Source organism: Macrobrachium nipponense, chromosome 15 (genome assembly GCF_015104395.2).
Source record: "Macrobrachium nipponense isolate FS-2020 chromosome 15, ASM1510439v2, whole genome shotgun sequence".
In the NCBI taxonomy this organism is placed as follows: Eukaryota; Metazoa; Arthropoda; class Malacostraca; order Decapoda; family Palaemonidae; genus Macrobrachium; species Macrobrachium nipponense.
The window spans coordinates 19301113-19319119 of NC_087208.1; the positions used below are offsets into that span (position 1 = coordinate 19301113).

General features: G+C 38.3%; 1 protein-coding gene across 1 annotated transcript in view; it reads right to left on the reverse strand.

The window, feature by feature from the left end:
* Window positions 1–2899, reverse strand: part of LOC135227020 (uncharacterized) — a 191891-nt gene extending 188992 nt beyond the window's left edge. The window contains exon 1 of the mRNA XM_064266787.1: window positions 2744–2899. Coding sequence (XP_064122857.1) covers window positions 2744–2761 — 18 coding nt within the window. The 5' untranslated portion in view covers window positions 2762–2899. The remainder of the gene's footprint in view (window positions 1–2743) is intronic.
* Window positions 2900–18007: the final 15108 nt, after the last annotated feature.

Here is an 18007-nt window from a genome sequence, read left to right on the forward strand (position 1 = left end):
TTTTGATTTAATTCATGTATATATACCTTTTTTGCAACCAAATTACCCCGAAAAATTACAGATATTTCTAAGTAGATAAAATCAAATGTTTCTAACGTTTTCGTACATCTGGCTGCCGAAAACCATAGAGGAACGAATACGGAAAAGTGCAGAGGAACGACTACGTTTTTTTTTTTTTTGCTTTTTTTTTTTTTTGCTAGCACTTTTCATTGATTTCAGTCTTATTAGTATTTTGAATTTCTTTAATAATCGTATGCCAGAAATAAATGTAACCTTTTAATGTTTGCATGCTAAGAATGGCAAAAATCATCGTTGCCACATTAGTGGAGGCTTCACACATACGCCGTTCCATTATTATAAACTGTTTCCGTGAATTCTAGTTGTCATAGTAATGCAATAATGATAAAATTGCTTTACTATTTATGTATATATACTTCCAATACATAGCCTAATTTCACCAATTTCAACGTTTTGTGTGTAGTCTTATACCCAGTTTGGAGGGTCAACACATACCGAATGGCAACAGAGAGAGAGAGAGAGAGAGAGAGAGAGAGAGAGAGAGAGAGAGAGAGAGAGAGAGAAGGAAGAGGAAGAAGAAGAAAAGGGATGGCGGGGGGGGGGGGGGGGGAGGTGGGAGAGGGTAGGTGGAGCTTTATACACGTGTTCGTATCCATTTCTGCATAATGGAGTTTTTGTCTCTTGGTACAAGGACAAGTGTCGTTATTTCTTTACGATTAGTGATTCACGATACCCTTATAAATTACGGCACTGGGTGTAATGCACTATAGCAAAATCTCGTTCTGTTACGAGTGTTCGTTACAGAAATAGGTATTGCCCAAAAACGTGCTTGCACTGTCTCTGAAACCCATAGTAGACATGCTGCTTAGTTGTCAATCAAGTTTTTATAACCAAGTAGTATACAAGCTAGCTATTGAATAAATTTGTATTTTTCTCAGTTAAAACATATGCCCCTCAATGCTAACTTTCCTCTTTTAACGACTTTCTGGTCATTGCAAATTCGGCCCCATATAATTTCTTATGGTGCGAAAACAGACAGAGGACCATGGACCGACCGAAAACGATTGCGTCACACTACCGGCGATAATCCAGCAGTAAAACATCTTCATATATCCAAAAAGTAAAATAAATAATAAAAGATATATATGCGCATTACGATTATAACAATTACATGTATAGCTGATAACAATCTGCATGAATAACTGGTAAACTGTTCTGCAATGACAGTTGAGTATAGCAATTATTTTACAATAGGTACGAAAGTCAAGATGTCGTGACGTCATAATACAGAACTTAAAAGAACGTTCTAATTCAGAAAAATAATTACTTAAATTTGAGTCAGAGTCGAGTTACTTTTTCAATAACGATATTTTCAAATTAATCATCATAAATAGTAAACTATATTGATGTTTTACTACTTATTTAAAAATTAGCTAAGAGCACGCTTCTCGTCATCTTCTACCAAAACAGCTGTTTACTCCTGGCTTGTTGTTGGTGAGAAAATCGTGTTTCGATTGTTGTGATAAAAGTGCTCCAGCGTCTGTGGTACAAGTGGTGTGGCGGATTTATCACAGGAAATGGAAAGGAAAGTTTGTTTGACACAAGCGACTCCGTAAACATTGAGATGGCGTCAATCTTCGAAACAATTTTTAGTTGTAAGTAAAAATCTAAAGCGTTTTGGTGAGATTTTCCACTGCCGTGGGCGCCATTTACAGTACCCTCAGTTTAAATCTTAAAATTTGGCCTTAATTTCTAACTTTGGAGAAATACTTACTCGAAAGGAGAGTAGAGGTCTTTAGCTCCGTTTCTCACCAACAACAAGTCGCTGACTGATGCCCATCTCGGTGTCAGGAGACGCATTATAATGTACTTTTTTCGGAGGAGGGTGGCTAGGTGTTGATTGTAGGTGGCCTGCTTGGCCCTGCTGTGATGTTTTACCCTAGTTTCCTTAAAAACGTTGTGGCCAGCGACCTTGTTCTGATTGTTGTGTTGAAAGTGCCCCAGCATCTATGGGTACAAGTGGTGACTGGATTTATCACAGGAAATGGGAAGTTTGTTGACACAAGCGACTCTGCAAACATTGAGATGGCGTCAATCTTTTAAAATAGTATTTAAGCGTAAGTAAAAATTTCGAAAGCGTTTTGGTGAAATTTGCACTGCGTTGGCCAGCCTCCTTTTCACTACCCTCTGTTTAAAGCTTTAAATTTGGCCTTAATTTCTAACTTTGGAGGATGAAAACTTGCTTTGAAAGGAGAATAGAGGTCTTTAGCTGTGTCTCTCACCAACAACAAGTCGCGACTGATGAACATCTCTGGTGTCAGGATGCGTTATAGGCTAAGTACTTTTTCGGAGGGTGGCCATCCCTGACCGTCGGTGTGTTGGGTCAGTCCATGTGGTTGTTTACCCTATAGGCCTAGCATAGCCTAGGTAATCATTGCTAATGAAACTACTGAGCTGTCAGAAAAGACCAATGCACATAGGAAAAGGGAATTTTCAAGTTAAAAATAAAACGATGGTTTTTCTCGACTAAAATAAGACCGCTTTCGTACCAAGTACCGCTACCCCATTGCCTACCTAACTCTTCTATGCCTGAGCTTAAGTCTGGCCGTCAGGACAGTGCAACCTTCCTTCTTCGCCTTGGGTATTGGAAGCCTTTGGCTTCTGTCAACACATGTTGCATAGGCTAAATTCAAGATTAACAACTACATTATTAATAGACACTCACCTCTTCCTGATCGTCCATTTTCGATGGCTTCAAATAGCGAATTGGAAGACGGAGCTATCCATTTCCTGTCCACAGAGTGGCACTATAAACATACGTAGTAAGTCGTAAAGTTGCTGCACTTGTGTGAGACACGTTCGTTGCTACGTTTATATAAAAATGATTCAAAACGAATTTATTGAGGAGAATCTAAATTTAGAATAACAGTCAGTCAGGATAATATATTTTTCACATTTTTTCAGCTGTAGTACGCGTTGGCTTACCTTAATTTATGAAAGTTCACTCTAATGATCCAGAACTGGAGCAGTTTGTTATTCAGTAAAACCGTTCCGGTTCAATTTGCCAAAAGCTGTCAAACGAATCTAAGAGAATTATACGTATTGTCTGAAAATTATATAGACGTACAAATCAAGTTTACAAATTTGACAGGTAAAACCACATTACCCAAGTTTGTAGCACACCTCGAAAACCTATGCAAATATTGTCAATTTATGACACCGAAATGATTTGCATGGGTCGCTCTCACATCTTACTTCATTATCATGATTTTTACGTGTATACAGAGGGTGCGACAAATGGCCACGAAGTTTAATTTAGGTTGAAAAGGCAAGGCGTTTATGCAAATTTCACAGGTTATATACAATCATTAAATTTTCAGAATAAAAGTTTTAAATTCACCACGAGTCTAATAGTGGGCCGAAACCCATAAATGTAGAGAGGCAATTGGCAATGACTGACCGTATACAAAATAAACACCTTCCTTGTAAGCTACCAAACATATTTTAATACAGCTATTGGTGAGAAAACTTGCTTTTAATATATATATATATATATATATATATATATATATATATATATATATATATTCCTTTGAACAATGATTTGTTAACAGACAACACATTGAATAAACACGAATTTGAAGACTGAATCTTAGTCACTGTTGATAATAAAGCATAAGATGGTGTACATACTTACTCATACTTTTTATCTTTTTCTATTCATTGACATTTTATTTTCGCACAAATACATTTTGGAATGCTCAATACAGCCTCTGTCAACATGACAAATATTAGAAGCAGATTAAAAGAACATTGACTATTATAGTTTCCTTTCCAAGGTTTATTTCAATACCAGTTACGTTTCTTTGTTCTTTGTCTCCCTAATACCCCCCCCGGAAGCGACGTTCGTGAGCTTCAAATACGCTGTTCATCTTCAGGCTCATGAAGGCACTTTTTAGGTGAGTGTTTCACAATAACTTCCAACAAACGTTTTTTTCACATACTTAGGACGTCAATGATAATGTAACTCGATAATACAGTAAATTATGCGTTTTCTCATATTGATTTTAGACCTGTCACATGCAGGAAATATAGTGATGCACCAAAAATCGTAATATTATAGTGTACAAAAACATGTACAAACCTCATTTTCACCTTTCGAAGGAAATTAAAGGTTTTTCCCATTTCTTAAAAACTTCCTTTATTAATTGTTGTTTTAAACATTCGTCCTCGTTTGGTGAGCAAACGACAGCATGTAGAGTACTGAAATAAGTTTATATAAGCTCAAAATGATACAGCAATTATCTGTGATCGAGAAATTTGAACTGTGTGGGAAATGGTCACCAAATGCCGCCACCAGATGTCTCTGCAGCAGCGTAAACAAATTGGCGGGCCGCACGAACTGAATTTGTTTGACAAAGTGGCTGAATAAAATTTACATGCAAGTGCATGCCAGCTGATATAGGTAAATACCCCTACGACGACGTGAGAAAGCCAGGGCCCATAGGTAAGTGATAGCAGCTTATGCCATTATCTTTCACTATCATTTTATAGTATATACCTATCCCTAGTATATCAATATTTGAGAAAAGCAACGTTAGTCTACTTAGAGAATTAGGTAATTCTGCAATTTCTTTTGGGGAATTGAAATAACCAACGACGACTCTAGGAAGAGTGCTTTTGTAGTAAGGGTTTTAATGTGAACAAACCTTTAGGCTGGACTAAAATTGGCGAGAATATAGGCTGCACAAGGTGACAAGGTCTCAGCCAAAAATTAAGTAAACCTATACCTACTACTAGGCTAGTACTAGCTACCTATAGGTACTAGGTATACCTAATTTATGGCGTACTACGGCCGTCCCCGGCTTAGTAATTAAGTCAAGGGATGTGGGAGAAGCCGCCCCACACCTTTAAAGGGGGTATGGGGGCAAACCCCCCATCTAGGTAATGCTTGATTGACGCAGAGGTTAGGTTAGGCTAGTCCACCCAAAACCCCTGATTCCCATAAGGCCCCCATGCTTGTTGGGTGGTTATAGAATAAAGGGTTACTTCCTATTTTACAGACCAAGGTTTTTTTTTCCTTTTTTTTTTTTTTTTTTTTGCATAGATAGACAAATAAAAGGTTGGTAACTTAGTGATTCTTACTAGGCTATTAAGGCTGTGCTAATAAAAAGAAGTAGACTCCAAAAGTTAAGACAGTGCACAAATTGGAAGCTCTTGGTACCGGAGGACAATTTTCAACTTTAATTAAAAATTGAGGTTGCTGGAGGGTTTGCCCCACTTGAATTTCTTTAAACAATATGTAAAATAACATCAGAAAGCTGTCTTTTTTTTTAAATGACATAATTATAAAATTGTGAATTTTCAGAAGACATCTCAAAATCTTTAATTTTCACCACTCTGAGTTAAGGAGAATACCTAAGGGTTAAGGGTAAAGAATGTGGAATCCTCTAAACTTCTTTATGTAGAACTAACTATAGTCTGACTTAGTATTTGGCTTATTTACTTAACCTTCGTCAATTTACAATAAATCAGCATTTTAATGATAACATGGGCTATGTTGATTGGATTAAGTAATATTAGGTTAGGTTGTATTTATTTACATTAATGGTCAGTGGATCCCGCATTCTTAACCCTTACCAATAGTATATAGAATGCATAGATACTAGGCTAGTCATTAAGTGAGGAAATATCAAATAGCAAAAATAGTTATGTTTAAAGTTGCCTCCAGTTTTTTTTATGGAAAACAGAAAATAAGGCGTGAAATATTCCCTAGAGTTTACCCTTTCCTTGCTGGAGGACCTCTAGCATTGAAAGAAAAGTAATGGGTGATGTAAGTGCAATTAGTGTTTGAGGAACAGATATTCATGGTAAATATTGAGAAAGGGATTGGTTCTAGTACCAAATAATTTTTTTTAAAACTCAGTTTAGGTTTCAATGCTGTGATAATATTACCCTTACATTTTTTATGGAATGTGATAAAGCACTGTATTTGTAAAAACCAATGCAAAAAATAAATAAATAATTCAGATCTGTAATTGGACGGTAGCAGCAAATCAGCGTTTGGCTTACAAACTCACCTGGGCTATTCCCTTTTGCACGGTTCAGGATAAAATGAATGAGGTATAACTTCATATTTTTCTCAGGGTCTGCAAGTTCATTATCTTATTACAGTATAATGGACTGAGTAGTGAGTTACCAGAACAGTTAATTTATTATATCTTGTGAAATTTCATAGCCCTACCCTATATTGTACTGGTATCTTCATGTATATTATTTTTTGTTAATCAGTTGTTACTAATAAGTTGCAATTAACTTGAATTAAAGATTTGCCAAAATCAGTTCAAAAAACACTGTAGGCTACAGTAACACATACAATACCTAATGTGAGAGAGGGAAAACTACATATATATCACTCTTTTTTCAGGATTGAGACTTGAATTGTTTGTGGAGGTTGAGGCATGGCTGAATTGTGTCATGGCATCTGGTTGAAAAGGTGGAACTGTATCACAGTCAGTTTTTGGCAGCTATTACCGCTTCAGTGAAAATCATTCATGAGGAAGAAATCAATGACTCCACAGAGGAAGGGCGATGGAAGTGTGTGCGTCCAAATTATGTTTTTTTTTATATGTATGTATCTACATATTAGCATATTTTATAAGGTTTATTTCATGTATATTTTTCAGTGTTTGTACATGCATATATCTGTTACCAAAAGAAATATAGAAATAAACCAAAAACAAATGGTTCATGCGCTTGGTGGGATGTGATATATTTGAATCTTTCATCTTTTGTTTGTATCATTCAAAGTGGTTGCAATCTTCAGTATGGTACAGACTATTTAATGTGTATGTGTTTTATAAAAAATAGCTGTCCATTAGCACAAGTCTCATGTGTGTGTGTATGTATGTATGTACATACATACTTTATATATACTTTTTTATACTGTCAATTTTTTTTATGGAATGAGGTTGTTGTGACTGAGGTAAGAATCAATCGAGTGCATTTGTAGGTTATTTATATACAAAACAAGAGGCCACATTATTTGACTATTTACTTGTAAAGGTGTTAGTCCTCACTGGAACATGTTAGTGCAAAATAAATGATAAGCAAGATTAAAAACTTTGCATTCTCCTGAGTTATTTATTGTAAGGTAAATGAACTTTCATTTTATGGTCTTGAAAATTATTATTCAAAGCTATTTGCAAGGTTCAAATAAACCTTGTAAACACATTTTCAGGGCCTCTATAAGATTGTTTAATATCCTTACAACGTTTGTATAAAGCAGTTAAAAGGTAATTATGAGGCATTTATAAAGCCTATTTAAGGTTTCTGTACAGGATTGTACAATGTATGTTAAAAGCAGTTAATAGGTAATTATGAGGCATTTACAAAGCCCCTTTAAGGTTCTATATGGGCTTTTTGAAGGCTTATACCATGGTTTTTTGAAGCTCTTCCAAGGCTTTTATTGAGGTTTATTTCAAGCATATTTAAGGCTTGCACAAACCTAAAAGTGTACACGAAAACGGGTACTTTTTAGGTGTATCTCAAGCACTTTTTAAGTTTGGGGCTTGAAGTTCGCAAGCTTGTAAAGTACGTTCGTCTGATGTCCTATGAACATTCATTTTCTGGGGGGGACGTTTATTACAAAATTAAGTCTCCCCAATACGTTTATTATAAAATGCAGACTAAAATTTCTGCCAGTTTACTGTAACATTGATATCTAAAGTCTGTTTTGACATTCAAGCTAATGGGTATGGCACTAGCACGACATTCATTGACCATCTTCTGACATGCCATCAAGAACATTTAATTCTAATAAACTTGACCCAGTCACACTAATAGTACTGACTTGCACTGCTGTTACTACCTAAACCTAATATTTGCCAGCTCTGAGAATGTTTTTAGCCAAAAATCTCTTTAGATCCACACTCCAGCTGAAATAAAATTACATATAATGGCCTGTCCACACTAGCGGGGATACCCGTCAGACACTTCCAGCTGTTTATATTGTCCCTCGCTTCTGAAGCAGTGTTACCAATCACATCGTTCTGACTCGGCCAGTATAGTGGAACGGGTTATGGGAACTGTGTTTGCCCGTCGGACACTGGTTGGTTGGTTATGGGTCGATGCAATGCCTTTACAACGGAGCCTCTTAATCGTAAAAGTTATCTTTAATTGTTAAGCTCTTTAATTCTTTTTTCGCACATAATAATTAACATTCCTCTTATTTCATTATGTTCAGCTCTAAATAGGAATTTTCCAACATCATCATTTTCATTCTCTACATAAGTTTGCTGAAGGCCAATTGATCTAATGCATTCTTCCCTATAAGCCAAACAATATAAAAGAAAATGAAAAATATTTTCTTCTGTATTAACACCAAAAGGACAACAGGTGTTCCCATTCTGGTGTCTCTTTGTTATATTTAAATGCAGAGAGTTGGTTCTGGCTCTAAAGAGAAGTATCGAACCAAAAGTGTTGTCGTAAATGTCTTCTTTTATATAATTTCCACTTTATATATATATTTAGACCATCCTATTAACTGGAGTCAAGCAAGAGCCTTAGTCCCATGTAATGACACAGTTAAAAGGAATATCATTGAATCTTGTTTTATCAAGTCAAATAATAGAAATGTTCTAAATTTAAGTCTTGGTTTATTTAAACTTGATGCTTTCATAATGAAAAAAGTTGTAGATAAATATAAGCAACAAAATTAATATATTCAGTTTTTACATGTTTTGGACTGTAAAGATACTTTGTAATTTCGGTTAGGGTCAGAATCTGTTTAAGTTTGTGACCGTGTGATATCCGATAATCCTGGATTATCCCTTTTAATTTTTACCCTTTTGATAATTAACCATCTGGTATTCCTGATCTATTTGTACCTGAGGGCCTTCCTCTCCGATTGTACTTTAGTAGCTCCTTGACGATGTCTGAATAAAGACGAAAGCGCTTGGATTCCTGACTATCATTTCCCGTGGTATTCGCTTATTTATGAAGTCACGTGCATCTACTGTGATTTTTTAAGCATATATATATATATATATATATTATATATATATATATATATATATATATATATATATATATGTGTGTGTGTGTGATATATATATATATATATATATATATATATATATATATATATATATATATATATATGTGTGTGTGTGTGTGTGTGTGTGTGTGTGTGTGATATATATATATATTATATATATATATATATATATATATATATATATTTACGTCAATTTATTTTCCAAGTCTTCTTTCCACTTCATTGTGTCCCAGATTCTGGCTTTGTCCTTAATTTCTGTTTTGGAATTCCTTCTAGTTTTCTTAAATTGATTCTAATTCCATGCATGTACTATTCCCACTGTTTTCCACCATTTTTTTTCCTTTTCTTTCATATCTATAATTATTTTCTTCAGTAACTCTTTCCATCCATTTATCGTATTATTTACATAACTTGACTTACCACTTATAATTCATAATTCTGCTTTTCATGAAAGATGTTCGTATCTCCCCCCCCCCCCCACCCCCGTTAATGTGGCTACTACTGTAATTCTACAAGCTCCTGATATTTTTCTATAAAACCTATTCTCTTTTCTTGGCTATTATTTTATTCCTTTATCTGTTATATTAACTACATTGGTCCCATATAAGACTGATGGTAGAGCTATATTTTCCTGTATGTTTTAACTATAAATACTTTGTTACAGCTTTTCTTTATCACTGATAGGTTTGGTCGGCTAATTTCTGTGTTTTGTCCATCATTTCCTTTTTCTGTAGCTTAAACAGATTTCTAGTATCGTTTACCTTTATTCTTAAATATGTTATATTCTTCCTCACTTTTGTATCCTCAATCTCTTCTGGTTTTTCCTTCATATTGAAAATAACGATGGTGCTTTTCTCTCTTCATTTATTTCTAGCCCACATTTATTTCCCCTATTGTGGACAGGGCCTTACACCTTCCTAAAGCCCGTCCACACGGTCGAGCTTTGCCCAACGAACTTTCCTCGATGACTGATGTCAGAAGCGGGAAAGTCTTAACCTTATCCGTGGTTTCTACGCTTCTGACGTCACATCGAACTGTTTGTCGAGCAGAGCTCCACCCTATGGATGGAGCCTTAAGGGTTTATTTTGCAAAATCAATATGGGGCACTTACCTTTCTTTGATTTTCTGTTAGCAGAAAAGAGAATGGTATATAGTACTCCTTTAACCCTTTCTGGTAGATCTATATAACTATGCTGCAGCGAGCTAGACTATGGCAGTTGACCTTTTTCTATATATTTTACCTCCTGAACAAGAATTTAGAGTAATTTTTTTTCGGCCGGCTGCAATTAGTCCGTAATCTAACTTTGAACTCTATCTTATGGTAAGGGGGACCCAATGGGAATGGGGGGGTTTTGGTTGGGTAAATCACTTGGGAGAATTATGCGTATCAACTGATCCCTGAAATAAGAGATATAGGTACCTTATTCACGTCAGCAAACGATTCTGCCTTTATGAAACCAAAAGTAACTTTTGCGCTCTTATTGGCAGAATGGCATCACAAGAGAAAACATATATAAGTAAAATAACAATCATGAGAGATGGGGTCTTCAATCTGCTACTGCTGCTATACTTTTACTCCTCCCTCTCTCTCTCTCTCTCGCTCTCTCTCTCTCTTCTCTCTTCTCTGTTGTGACGGGATCCAACAAGCTTAAAAAAACAAACGGGCAAAATCCCCCCCACATAAACTTAACCAATCCAGCTGCCAAACTCACCCTCGGTCACACTTTCCTCTTTCACTATGGAATACACGCAGGACAATCAACTTACCTACACACAAAAAAAAAAAAAAAAAAAAAAACACACACACACACAAAACACTACTCACCTAACTGCAGATACTCAGGGCTATGCTGTGCTGTCTGCGTGTCGAGGTCGCTGAGACACTAACAACAACAAAGACAACAAACCAAGAACCACAACCCAGGACCACCAACAACACAACATCCAAGGACACAACAACAACAACATCCAAGGACCACAACAACAACAACATCCAAGGACCACCAAACACCACAACAACACAAACATCCAAGGACCCCACAACAACACAACATCCAAGGACCACAAACACACCACAACATCCAAGGACCACAACACAACATCCAAGGACCAAGGGACACACCACAACAACACAACATCCAAGGACACACAACACAACATCCAAGGACCACAAACACCACAACATCCAAGGACCACAACAACACAACATCCAGGGACCACAACCCAACAATAACATAACACCCAAGGACCACAACTCAACAACACAGCAAACCAACAAGGGAACAACACAACCACAACAACAAACAAGGAAACAACAACACAACCCAACAACAAACAAGGAATACAATCACAGCAAAAGACCACTGCACAAACAATCACTAGCATAAAAAAAACAACACAAAAAGGCAACACACACACACCCCCACTAACAACACCAAGGAATCACAACAGCTCACCAACAACAACCCTCAACAACTCACATATAACTCAACAGGAACTCATAAGCACAACAAATCCAAGAGCACAGGCACAACAACTCTAAAGCAAACAATATCAACTTAACAACAGCTAAAAACAAATCAATAAAACACAAAACTTAACTAAACTTTTATTGCTTTCAATAGACTGTTGCCGACCTACTGACTATCACAAGCTCTAACCCAAGACTGACTCAAGACTGCCTCCAAAACACAGAACTCTAACTCCAACAGTACCAGCAGACAACCCAGAACTTACCAACAGCCAAATTCCAATTCAATTGCTAACCATCCATCCACCAATTACACCTCTCTCTCTCTCTCTCTAAGACGTTGTCAAATGGAACTCCCATAACTCCTCCATACTGTGAGCACACGAAGTCTCCTCGGATGGACTAACAAGTCTTAATTTGAGACATCCTAATCCTTGTAACTCCTTATAAAACTTCTAAATTCTGTCAGGGAAAATCATAGTCTCCTCGATCGTGTCACTAATATCTTCAGTGGTATTCTGCCAGTCATGTATTTCTGGTGTTTTATTCTTAAAAAAAAGAAAACTAAAAAAAATCTTGGAAAAAAAACACATTCGTCTGTCTCCTCTTACCCTTCTTCATTCTCTCACTTACATACAAGAACTAAAGTGGTTTCCCTAAAGATATCATTTTTCATTCCGTCCTGCCAATTGACCAACATGTTCTTACAGCTTTATTTTCACACGACAAAATTTTTATAACTGCAATGTCATGCTTGATTCACGTCCGCATCGCAATATGTCTGATAAATGAATGGTAAGGACAGCATTTCGTCAAATGTCTGCCCTTCCTCCACACTTTATAGTTTATACCATGTACTAAAATGTTGAGTATTTCACGGCCTGTCCGCCGATATATGTATCATGTAAAAATGTACTCTCTGCACGAAGATAGTATATTTTCCACTGCAATGAAACACAATTGCAGCGGGGGGCTCACCCCTTTTGTATGTGCATGCATGACAGACACTACATTTCCGTCCACACTGCTGCCTCATATACAGCCGTCTCTGTTCAATAAAAAAAAAACCTATTACGGGCTGCTCTGTGAGCAAGAGCCCGTGCTGACACAAGGTCAGCTTAATAAAAAACAACAACAAATTCAATAAAGTTACAGGCTGCTCGGTGAGCAAGAGCCGTGCTGACACAAGGTCAGCTCAATCAAAAATAACAACATTCAATAAAGTTAGTTCGAGCTTTCCCATTGTGTGATTCCAGTCCTCACAGAATTATCTTGCTTTTAAATGCTATTGCAATCTTTTTTTTATTTAAAGCCTTACTTAACTCCAAATCATGAGAAAATGTCAGGGAGTCAATAGGTACAGTTCTAATTACTTGAAAAACTCAACCTTGGTCATCCTTTCGTCACCTAGTGTTGTTTGATTGCCTTGTGAATGATTTACCTTGATCACTACTTGTCTCTCAGATTTAACTTTAGGAACAAATCTTTGGATGCATGCCATCACTAAAGCTTTGTAAATCTTGTGGCGCATAGCTGATAAAGAAGGTACACAATCTGTTGTTAAATTTGTGAAGTTTCCATCTTTAATCCAGTCTAAACCTCTTCCATCTCCAACAGCTTTTTTTCCCTCTCTCTCTATTAAAAAGTCCATTTTAATGGCAAACAACAGAGATAACTCAGCATAACTCTGTGGCAGGCCGCTATTCACTGCAAATGTACTTCATCTACATTACCATGATTCTATTTAGTTTAATAATGTCAACTTGCAATTCAATGTAATCAACAAAGGTTATCAGACAGGGGATTTTGAATCTCACACTGCTGTACAATGTCTCAATACAAAAATCAGCTCTGGGCCCTCTCTAAACCTGCTTGTTCATTTCTATGAATTTATCACATCTTTTTCCAGCCTTTAAAGAATGAGACTCAGTGTTTTGATGGAACAGGATTTAGGACAAAGCCCAAGCATTGGTACCTATGAGGTTATTCAACAATGAAATGGAAAATGACAAATTTGTAACTAATTTGTATATTTCATAACTAACAAACCTCAGGTTTTAACATTTGGATTTACTAGCGCCAAGCTGGAAACCGGTAGAATTAAAATTAAACTTGTGAGATCCAGGGACTATTAGCATCTATACCAGGCCACGGGGCATGTATTACCCAGAATTCCCTTGGCGTCCTGTGACCCACCAGTTACACTTTTAACCCAGTTTAGAGTGCTAGAGGGATGGTTCGAGGTGGGCCTTTAACTGTTAAGACCTCAGGTTTGTTAGTTATGAAAAATACAAATTACTAGTTACAAATTTGTCATTTGTTCATCTACGAAACAAACCTTCGGTCTTAACATTAGGATAGACTTACTCATTGGAGGGAGGTAAGTCTCTATAACTGACTGGGAGTTTGCCACCTTTATCCATTTCCGAATATTAGGAGTATTCCAAGAGAATGGACTATAAACCTTTGAACCAAAGATATAAGAGAATCTATTGGTTTCCCTCACTGGGTGCTGATACCATTCCATGGCTTATAAACTATGGGAAAACAGAGAACCTTCCCTTCTCATAAACCACTCTTGTCCCTTGTATCTGGATCCACCATCACCCCTCTCTTCCCTATTACCGAGAGGAGTGTGTTGCTACTGAAAAGTATACTATACTCTAAAATAACTTTACAGTATGCCTGACCACCTCACCTGCATCTAGTCCGTTCCAGTATATGATGGTACTCTCCTTCATACTGCCCGTAGGTAGAATAGAAAGAAAGTAGCAAAGAAAAAAGACCAGTCATCCCATTCATTCTACTTTCATACCTTCATCTCAGACTAGACACAAACTGACCCGCCAGGGGTACTTGATGAGCTATATCACTTGTTGGGTCGCCACCACTGGACTCAAGGAAAAAAGTGTCCAAGGATCTATGGGCAACTTATTTTAACTTAAATGAAGTGAAAGTTGTTTGGCGTTTCCAAACACCAGCTTTCAGAATTCTCTCTACAGACATATTCTTCTTGAATGCCAAAGAAGCACTCAAGCCTCTGATGTCATGAGCTTGTTACGGACTCTGAGATCTCAGAGACAATGTTACGGTGTCGAAATATCCTGGAAAGGGTCGACACAATGTTACGGCCTCTGAGAGAGGTCCGCTTCAGGTTCGATATGAAATAATAAAAAAAAGAATATATCAACACAAACAGTTGAAACTGGGGATACGAATATAGAAAGAAACACTAACACAACAAAGGTTTATTTACAAGCTTACTAACAAAGGTAAATGCAGAATGGTATCTCCTATTTACATAAAAAGATAGAATCTTACACTGCATGAACTGGGGGAACAGTGAGGCAATTAAAATACTTGTTAGTCAATTTGGCAATTTGACGCGCTGGCTTCATAAATGTAGAGCGGCAATTGCAGTCGTCCTCTTGACTCCATATTGCAGAAACTAGTCTACTTGAAAGGTAGGAACTACCCAAAACCTCTAGCAGGACCTTTTCTTCTCTGAAGTCTGCTCGACGCCGAGATAACACGAGATAATTCGTCCACTCCTGAAGACGACTAGACCAATATCCGACCAACTCTCGAACAACTCTTCTTTTGATTGATACTTCGTCGGTTCCTTCGTCTCTAGTCTCTCTCTGACGATCACTGCTGCTGATCTCTCACTGATAATCTGATCTGTGGCTCTTACTAACTGGTGATCTCTCTCTTTTACGATCTCTTCCTTCTACGATCACTGTTTGCTTCTACTTCCTCCGTCGTATTTATACGGCATCCCGGGGGCGGGGCCTGCGGCGAGCGTCACAGGTTCCTGAGATTGCTAGAATTTCTTAGATGAATCTAGACAAGGTATTGCATCAGAAATCGTGGCATTTTCTCACGTCCCGACGAGATCCACAACACTCCTGCCGATTCTAGAACAGCCGCAAGCATAGACGCCTCCAACAGTGGCGCGAAAGCCTCCTTGCTGCCGAACTTCTCGAAAATGCGTTCTCCTTTCCTTTATCTTTCTTTGCTATGAAGCAATTACCATCACAGAGCTCTAGCCCTCTCCTGGCTATTTGACCCCCTGTCTTCTGTTATGTAGGCATTCCTGATCGTTTCTCTTACCCAAAACGATATTGTATTTCTAGACACTTCCTTTTTGTTCCGTCCTGTACTTATGAACAACCTCCGGCACCCCGGTCTGAGGTGCCTTGTCCTTCTTAAGTACTCTCTTATTACCCTGACGGGACACAGAAGCATCTCTTCTTTGTCATTGTCTACGAATTCTGCCAGAGAAGGTATGGAAAAGGAGGCGAATCTGCTGTCCACTATTGATGGGTTTTGAGTTTTGGCCACGAATTCAGGAACAAACTTGAATACCATTGACTTCCAACCTCTCGAGTGCTTTATGATATATGAAAGGCCATGTAGTTCCCCCACCCTTTTGGTTAAAGCTAGGGCCAATAAGAAGACTGTCTTCAGTGTCAGGCTCCTATCTGTGGACTGACTTAGTGGTTCGTAGGGGGATTTTGTCAGACTACTCTGTACCATGGTCAAATCCCAATCTGGGGCGTTTAGTTCCTTTGGCGAACATGACTGCTCAAAGCTCTTCATCAACATAGCCAACTCCCATGAAGACAAAATGTCCACACCTTTCATGCGTAAGACTGAGGCTTGAGCAACCCAGTACCCCTTCACCACAGATACAGACAAATGCCTTTCTGTTCTGAGATATATCAGAAAGTCTGCTAATTGCTGAATAGTGGTACCGAGTGGAGACAAGTTCCCTCTACGACACCAATCACAGTATGCTGACCATTTTCCTTGATATACTGCTACAGATGACTTTCTGATATTTCCTGCCATCTGAGTTGCTGCTTTTTGCGAAAATCCTCTCACTCGAAGGAGATACTTGACAGTCTCCACCATTGAAGTGATAGGGACTTCACCGACCGGTGGTACCTCTCCATGTGCGGCTGACATAAGTAGGTTGTTCCATGGGGGTAACACTCTTGAAACGCCTATCAGGAGTTCCAAGAGGTCCCAGAAAACCATTCTGCCTTTTGCCATAAAGGAGATACCAGAGTCATTTTGAGGTTTCTGAGACTGCATTACCCTGTTCAGAACCTGACGGATTAGACAAAATGGAGGAAATGCGTACATGTCCAGATTGTCCCATGGGTGTTGTAGCGCATCTTCTGCTACTGCCTCTACGTCTGGGACTACCGAACACTACACTTCCAACTTTTTGTTGTACCTGGTTGTGAATAGGTCTATGATCGGCCTTTCCCACAACACGAGCATCCTGTCCACTACCTGTTGGTGCAAGGACCACTCCATTCCCAGGATCTGATCCCTGCTGCTCAACTTGTCGGCCACTATGTTTCTTTTTCCCGGAATATATCTGGCCCTGATGTCTACTAGATTCTTTACAGCCCACTGATGAAGTTGAACTGTCATTACATGTAGCTGCCAAGAAACTAGGCCTTGTTTGTTTATGTAAGCTATGGTGTAGTCTGACATCAATACCACTGATTGCCCCTTCACCCTATCCCTGAATTCCTGTAGTGCTAGAAACGCTGCTTTTAACTCCAGCACATTTATATGGAGTTCTCTGTCCTCGCCACTCCATTTTGCTGAAACCATCAGCTCCTCCATATGGGCTCCCCAACCTTCTAGTGACGCATCTGAGAACAGCAAGAGATCCGGGGAGGGTTGCTGAAGGGGAACACCCACCGTCAGATTGTTGTCCTTCACCCACCAACACTAGCAAGTATTTTACCTAACATTCTGCCAACGATTTTGGGATAATTTGTTCGTACGGGTGATCTACTATTGGTGACCAAAACTCCTTCATCCTCCATTGTAGAGATCAAAGGTGTAGCCTCCCTTGTGGTACTAGCTTCTCCAAGGAAGTTAGGATTCCCAGTACTACCTGCCACTGTCTTGCTGGCTGTGTTTATTTTTCCAGAAAGGCATTCACCAATTGTTTGCATTTCTCTACTCTCTGGTCTGTCGGGAATACTTTGGCTTTTATTGTGTCTATAACCATTCCCAGATACACCAGCCGTTGACTTGGATCCAACTGCGACTTCTTCTGAGTTATCACAATACCTAAGCTGTGACAAAACTGCAGAAGGGTCGCCCTGTCCCTGAGTAATTTCTCTCTGGACTTTGCTATCACCAGCCAATCGTCTAGATATCTTATCAGCCTGATCCCCTGAGCATGCGCCTATGTCGACACGAGAGTGAACACTCTTGTAAAAACTTGAAGAGATGTTGTCAATCCGAAGCACAGGACTTTGAACTCGAAAACTTTCTCTGCAAGACTGAAGCGGAGAAATTTCCTGGAAGACTGATGGACTGGGATCTGAAAGTATGCATCCTTCAAATCAATTGTCAGCATAAAGTCCTTGATCCTGACTGCTTGTAGAACCGTCTTTGGAGTTTCCATTTTGAATCTGATTTTTCTT